The sequence below is a fragment of the Culex quinquefasciatus genome, chromosome 3 (assembly GCF_015732765.1).
Source record: "Culex quinquefasciatus strain JHB chromosome 3, VPISU_Cqui_1.0_pri_paternal, whole genome shotgun sequence".
NCBI classification, from domain to species: Eukaryota; Metazoa; Arthropoda; class Insecta; order Diptera; family Culicidae; genus Culex; species Culex quinquefasciatus.
The window spans coordinates 192,642,085-192,650,033 of record NC_051863.1 but is presented as its reverse complement, the minus strand read 5'-3'; the positions used below and the strand labels follow the sequence as shown (position 1 = coordinate 192,650,033).

The window sequence follows — 7,949 nt, the reverse complement described above, 5'->3', positions numbered from 1 at the left end:
GTTATCCATTAGTGGACCCCTTTCCTATAGTGGACCCTCTGAAGGGTTTTTGATGAGAAATTCAATAAAATCACAATTTCAAGCGTGTTGTTGTCTACAAATCTTTTATTTGGCATGTTCAGCATAATTTAAAACAATGTTGACTGACATTGAATTGTCCTTTTCACCAGAATAAGTGTTTTGAGTTCGATATCTGAAATCAGCCATGGCCACTAGCATTTTCACAACAAAACTGCATTTATATTTTATGATTGAATTAACCATCCAATCATTTTTTGACTGATTATTTAACTTCAGTAAGTTGAAATAATGTAAGTTTAAGGATCTTTACTAAAATAAAGCGAAGAGCTGCCATTTTCGAGCAAAAATTAGGGGGTCCAATATAGGACAACGAAATCCAAACTTTTCCAAAAGAAAACTGTGTATTCAAGCAAAAGTTTCTCTTAAACATATACAATAAATGCATGTTGTTATCAACCTAAACGCATATTTTTTCAATTATGAGTATAAATATAGCTGTTTTCATGTTAAAAGTACCAAAAATGCTGAAGCCGTAAGAATTTATAATTACTTTTTTTATATTATTTTTATGTTTATAGTGGTTTTTGAGATGTTTTCTCTGATCTTCTTCGGAAATAAATGTGTTTAAATGTCTGTTAGGTTTTTTATTGTTTAAAGCCAAATTTGTTAACAAAACATATTTGTTTATAATGAAAAGTGAACAAAATCCATCTTTTATTCATTATATCTATCATTAGACCTACACAATGCATCAAAACATCAAATATCGATTAAATTTGGTATAAAAATAACAGTTTGCCTATAGTGGACCCGGGTCCACAATCGGATTATGGACCCGGGTCCACTATAGGAAAACGGGGTCCATAACAAGGCAAAAAAATTTTTTTTTCAAACGGCTATTTTTCTGCTCAAAAACAAATAACTGATGGAACAAATAGTCAAAATTGTTCAAAAGACTTCAGATTTCATTGTTTTGTACAAAGGGTTAGGAAAAAGTGCTTAAAATATTGAAAATTTGTGAAAAATGTGCTTCGGCTCTACTAGGGGGTCCACTAATGGTTAAAATACCCTATGGAGTGCGTTTATGAATGGCCCCTATAGTGGCGTACGTGCCACATGAACATGGCTCAGATTTTGTTTATGTCCCAAGAAATACTCGACTCCTTTCAATTCACTTCGTTGGGCAAATTGAACCCCATCAAGGTTGATTAACTCTCATAAACTGTTCACCGACCAGCAGCTTCACCAATTTGCGTCACCAAAAAAAAAAATGCTCCAATACAGATTAGTATCGGAAGCAAAAGATGTCTCGTCACCATGTTAGGGGTTGGAAATGGGTCATCCACAAACCGCGTGGAGGAGCATGGTACTGTTGCAAACTTTTCTTGACACGAGATAAAACAAAACAAAACATCTGTTTAAAAAAAATCAGAACACGCATGGTCAGTTTTATTTTCACGTTGATCTTGATCTTAATTTCGATCTTCAATCACCCCTACAGCGTTTGGTTTCCGTTCAATTTTCTGCTTTTCTTTTTTACCCCGACGTTCGCCCACTTGAATTGAGGCTTGACAGAGAAATACTTTGATTCAACGGCTTAAATAGTAAGTCAACTGTTTTTTTTTTTTTTCATTCGGCGGCGCGGCGATACAGTTTTTTTTTAAAAAAGGATACGAAAATAGAATCAAACAAACTTGAAACGATTCGATTCGAGTTGCCGTTCGTTCCACCCAATTGCTGCGGCTTCATTCACCCACCGACATTTCCATTAAGATTCTAACATAAGTCAAAAATAACCGTAGGCAGGAAAAAAGCACCGTAACGGTTACTTTAAATTAACCAGACAAATTAATATGAGCTTATCTCCGATAAGCACACCACGCTAATCGATCACTTCTTGCAGGTTGGACACACATAAACTACGTCACAGATGACAAATCAAGATGTGCAACAATGGCATCAACGTAATAGATAACGAAATTCTTCCAGACTTTTTAATGATATAAAAACTCCAAAATAGTAATTGAGCCTCAGTTTACCCCACAAGTCCCACAAGGCGAGTTCCGTTAAAAAAATGGATCTTTACTACACCATCGTTTCTCCACCGTCCCGTTCCGTCCTGCTGCTGGCCAAGCATCTCGGAGTCGATTTGATCCTGAAGAACCTGAACCTGGCCGCCGGAGAACACCTAACGGATCACTTCCGCAGTATCAACCCTCAGCATCTGATTCCAACCCTGGTCACCGAGGAGGGCGTCCCAATCTGGGAAGCGAACGCCATCCTGGTCTATCTAGCGGAACGATTCGATCACGATGGGCAGGTTTACCCAAGCGATCTGGCCAAACGTGGTGTGGTTCAGCAGCGACTTTGCTTCGATCTGGGCACCCTCTACAAAAACATCCGGGCGTACTACGGACCGATCGCGACGGGACGCGGAACTCCCGGCGAGGACGTGCGGAGGCTGGTAGACGAATCGCTGGGCGTTCTGGAGGGATTTTTGACCGCCGGCAAGTTTGTGGCTGGGGACACGTTGACGGTGGCGGATTTCGCCGTGATCACCTCGGTGACGGTGGCAAGTACGCTGAAGCACGATTTTAGCAATCTGCCTGTGTGGCTGTGTGAGATCACGATGAAGGGATACGGGGAGATCTGCCAGCAGGCTTTTACCGCGTGGAAGGCGCAGGTTGAGGCTAGAAAGGCTTGAAGATCGCCAAAAGTGAGGAAATGAGAAGAAGTCTTGGTTCAAAAAAATTTAAATATTATTTCATAATAATTTCTTTGTTTTTCTGAAACAATTCACTGGGTTCAAAATTGAGCAATTCTTTCAATTGTTTTCTGAGATAAAAAACTAGATGCAAGTATATGTTAAAGAATTTTATATTCTCTCAACATTATTTGTTATTTCTTTCAAGCATCGAAAAATATCCTTTAAAATAGTCTGAATTCGAACACATTTCAAAGAACATATTTTAGGTTCTTTCAACATTATTTATTCTTGTTTCAGTAATATATTTGTTTGCTGCTTCATACTTTTAAACAGGGTTTAAATGGTTTTATGAGATTTTTTTCAGTGTCAAACATATTTCGTCATTCCTTTTTTTCTTTATAATGTTTTTTTTTGTTTTTTTTTTGTGTTTTATTTTTTTAAGCAAAATCGAATGAACGAATAAAATTAAGAATGAATTCAAGAGCATTTTCAAGAACTGTGCACTCTTTTAAATTATTCAATCTACAGTCATGCCCCGGTTTTGCACACCTCGGTTTTGCACTGCCCCGGTTTTGATTCGTTAAGCTGCCTCGGTTAAGCACGGCCCAGTGCTTAACTGAAGCACAGAGCTTATGGGATTTTGGCTATATGGGAGACATTGGATTTAAACGTATGAAAAATCATGTAAACATAAAAAAATTATAGTGTTTCGGAATCGGGATGATATCAGCTATCCATTAAAATTTTATTTTCATGAAAATTTGAACAAAAATACGTATTTTTCCTGTACTTTGAAAATGCAATGTTTCTCGAAAAACTACTCAAAATTATTGTTATTGCAATATGGGTGGGAAATTCTCTACCAACTCACACGAAATCGGGAAAAGTTGCCCCGACCCCTCTTCGATTTGCGTGAAACTTTGTCCTAAGGGGTAACTTTTGTCCCTGATCACGAATCTGAGGTCCGTTTTTTGATATCTCGTGACGGAGGGGCGGTACGACCCCTTCCATTTTTGAACATGCGAAAAAAGAGGTGTTTTTCAATAATTTGCAGCCTGAAACGGTGATGAGATAGAAATTTGGTGTCAAAGGGACTTTTATGTAAAATTAGACGCCCGATTTGATGGCGTACTCAGAATTCCGAAAAAACGTATTTTTCATCGAAAAAAAACACTAAAAATGTTTTAAAAATTCTCCCATTTTCCGTTACTCGACTGTAAAAATTTTGGAACATGTTATTTTATGGGAAATTTAAAATCGTAAAATCGCGATAACTCGTGATGTTTATAAGCAAACCCCTTATGTCTACATATCAATTTTTTTGTAACTGTCTGCTCTACAACTTTGTAGAACATTGTTACACTCTAAAAAATAACCCTGCAAAGTTGGAAAAACACGAAATTTTAAAATGAAAAATTTTGTTCTAAATGAAAAAATAACCCTTCTGGGTCAATGTAGATTCGAAAAGTACATTAAATTTCCCATAAAATAACATGTTCCAAAAATTTTTACAGTCGAGTAACGGAAAATGGGAGAATTTTTAAAACTTTTTTAGTGTTTTTTTCGATGAAAAATACGTTTTTTCGGAATTCTGAGTACGCCATCAAATCGGGCGTCTAATTTTACATAAAAGTCCCTTTGACACCAAATTTCTATCTCATCACCGTTTCAGGCTGCAAATTATTGAAAAACACCTCTTTTTTCGCATGTTCAAAAATGGAAGGGGTCGTACCGCCCCTCCGTCACGAGATATCAAAAAACGGACCTCGGATTCGTGATCAGTGACAAAAGTTACCCCTTAGGACAAAGTTTCACGCAAAACGAAGAGGGATCGGGGCAACTGCTGTGTTAGTTGGCGGAGAATTACCCGGGTATCAAATGATTTGATTTTTTTCATACATTTCGAATGTAAAACCATTTTTGTTAAAACACTTAAAATTTTCACAAAACTACGTATTTTCGAAAAAAATACTCAAAATTTCAGTTTTTACAATATGGGTATCAAACCATCGGGAATTTTTCATACATTTCGAATGTAAAACCATTTTTGTTAAAACACTTAAAATTTTCACAAAACTACGTATTTTCGAAAAAAATACTCAAAATTTCAGTTTTTACAATATGGGTATCAAACCATCGGGAATTTTTCATACATTTCGAATGCAATAACAACATATTTTGAAAACACTCAAAATTTTCACAAAACTACGTATTTTAGAAAAAATACTCAAAACTTCAGTTTTTCCAACATGGGTATCAAACGATCAGGATTTTTTCATAAATTTCGAAAGTGAAAACAACATTTTTTTGAAAATACTCAACATTTTCACAAAGCTACGTATTTTTGAAAAAATACTCAGAATTTCAGTTTTAACAATATGGGTATCAAACGATCGGGATTTTTCATGCATGCATGTTTTGTGAAAATTTTTAGGCTGGTACAAATATTTTTAAAAGTTTTTGTCACCACTTCAAAATTGGCCCGAAAAATCAGGGGGCAAAAAAATATTTTTACAATAAACTTCAAAATTTCAATGAAAATTCAAGTGCAGCCAGCTGAAATCAAATTAAAATACATTCTTCTGCGTTTAAAATCATTTTTAGCATGTTTGAATTTATTAAAAAATCTCAAGATTTTTTGAAAATTTTCGATGCAAAATCTTTTTTTTTTCGATACAATTTTTGTTTTTGTCAGATCTTAGATTTTTTAAAAACTAATGATTGCAAAACAACTGAACTAGTGTAAAATGCATTTTAAAACACTTTTTTCATTTAAATGTGAAGATTATGGCTTGTTATTTTAATTTTTATATTTTTATTTTTTGCCCCCTTGACCTCGGCCAGGGCCGAGGGACAAAAACTTTTTTAAATATTTGCATCGGCCTAAGTATTTTCAAAAAAAAGTTATTACATTCGAAATGTATGAAAAAATCCTGATCGTTTGATAGCCAAATTGTAAAAACTGAAATTTTGAGTATTTTTTCAAAAATACTTAGCTTTGTGAAAATGTTGAATATTTTCAAAAAAAAGTTGTTATTACATTCGAAATGTATGAAAAATCCTGATCGTTTGATACCCATATTGTAAAACTGAAATTTTGAGTATTTTTTCGAAAATACGTAGTTTTGTGAAAAATTTGAGTATTTTCAAAAAAAAAAGTTATTACATTTGAAATGTATGAAAAAATCAATATATTTTTGGTTTCTTTAGAGAAAAAAAAAGCATTTCCAAACTACAGGAAAAATACGTATTTTTGTGAAAATTTTCATGAAATTATAATTTTAATGGATAGTTGACATCATCCCGATTCCAAAACACTATAATATTTTTATGTTTGCATGATTTTTCATACGATTATAGCCAATGTCTCCCTTATAGCCAGAATCCCATAAGCTCTGTGCCTCGGTTATGCACGCCTCGGCTTTGCATCCCCCATATGCGGTGCTAAACCGAGGCATGTCTGTATTAGAAATTGCAAGATTTTTTGTCCGATGTCACGATGTTTTTCGTAGAACCAACTTAAGATTTAAAAAATCGATAAGTTTTGTATGCACCATAAAAGAAGGGTTCTTACAAACATTTTGCGGGGTGCATCAAAATATTTTGTCGGGGGTCTAGAGTAACTTTTTTAAAGTTTTTTTTATTGTAATTGATATTTCTTTACAAAAGACGCTGAAAATCGAGAGATGCCATATTTCCATATAATTTATTATGAATAGGCCTTAAGAGACTCTGAACTACACAAAATCAAAGCTGGAAGAACCAAGACGTTCTAATCTCTAATCTAATCTAATCTAATCTAACACAAACGCAGCCAGTCCGATGAAAGCATGCTGGAAAGTCTTGTGATTAGATTACGCCCCAAGCACTTTTCTTGTCATTATTAATAATTGCAGTACATCCGAGAACACCCGAAAATGTATTGCAAAAATTAAAGCGGCCAGCCCTACTACGTTGTGTTTACCGCAGAGAGGATTCTGAGAACGGATCACATTTCACAGAATCTACAGGGGAGGAAGGATGCGTGGACATACCGTACCAAACGCTCCTGTTTACAGTTTCATTTGTGTTTTGTATGATGTGTTAAGTGTAAAATATAGTGTGGTTATATAATCAAATAAATATAATAATGCAATATAATGATCATTTAATAAAATCCCTTCACCTATATATAATAACCAAGCACCCCAGCACACAAACAGCGGCACAAAAGAAATGAAAATGAGCATGCAAAAACAAGACAGCGCGTCCTCGTGGTCAGCGCACTAATGATGCCATTATTTAATTATAATAACCACGCACCCAAACACACAAACAGCGACACAAAAGAAATGAAAATGAGCATGCAAAAACAAGACAGCGCGTCCCCGTGGTCAGCGCACTAATGATGCCATTATTTAATTATAATAACCACGCACCCAAGCACACAAACAGCAAAACAAAAGAAATGAAAATGAGCATGCATAAACAAGACAGCGCGTCCCCGTGGTCAGCGCACTAATGATGCCATTATTTAATTATAATAACCACGCACCCAAGCACACAAACAGCAAAACAAAAGAAATGAAAATGAGCATGCATAAACAAGACAGCGCGTCCCCGTGGTCAGCGCACTAATCAAAAACTGGAAGAACCAAGACGTTCAAATAAAAATCTTTTATTAGTACAATTTGTCAAGAAGTTGCAACAACAAATTGTCCGGATACAAAATTTCAGCGTTAAACAATGTTTTCAATCATCTGTCATATTAAATCAATACATTTTAATGTTGTAGAGATCAGTTTGCAGAATAAGTTATTTAAAAAAAGGATCAGTTTTGGTCCAATATAATCAAAAATATGCCTTTCTCCAAAATTTCTGGATTTACTTCCCTTTCATATTATGAACACAGTTCTGAAGAAATAACCTTTACGATCTAACAAAAATCTTCAAAAAATAAATAAATAAAAAAGTTGCTTTAGACCCGACGAAATATTGCGGTAAACCTCGCAAAATATCGGAAAGAACCCTTCTTTCATGGTGCGAAATATCAGACTGGCCTATTTTTTTAAATGTTCTCGAAAAAAATACAGCGTGATGTTTGATCATATGTCTGATTTAAAAAAATGATCAAGTATGAAAACTGACGTTCATAATACGTCAGATTTTTTTTCGTACTTTTTATTAGGTAGGTATTTTTGTTTTTAACAAAATATGAATTAAAAAACAAATTAGTAAAACA

General features: G+C 34.7%; 1 protein-coding gene across 1 annotated transcript; it reads left to right on the top strand.

Moving 5' to 3' along the window:
• The first annotated feature begins 1,946 nt into the window (after positions 1–1,946).
• LOC6031025 (glutathione S-transferase 1) lies at positions 1,947–2,806 on the top strand. The gene has a single exon (XM_001841825.2). The coding sequence runs from the start codon at positions 2,096–2,098 to the stop codon at positions 2,723–2,725; it is 630 nt and encodes a 209-aa protein (XP_001841877.1). The 5' UTR covers positions 1,947–2,095; the 3' UTR covers positions 2,726–2,806.
• The last annotated feature ends 5,143 nt before the right edge of the window (positions 2,807–7,949 follow it).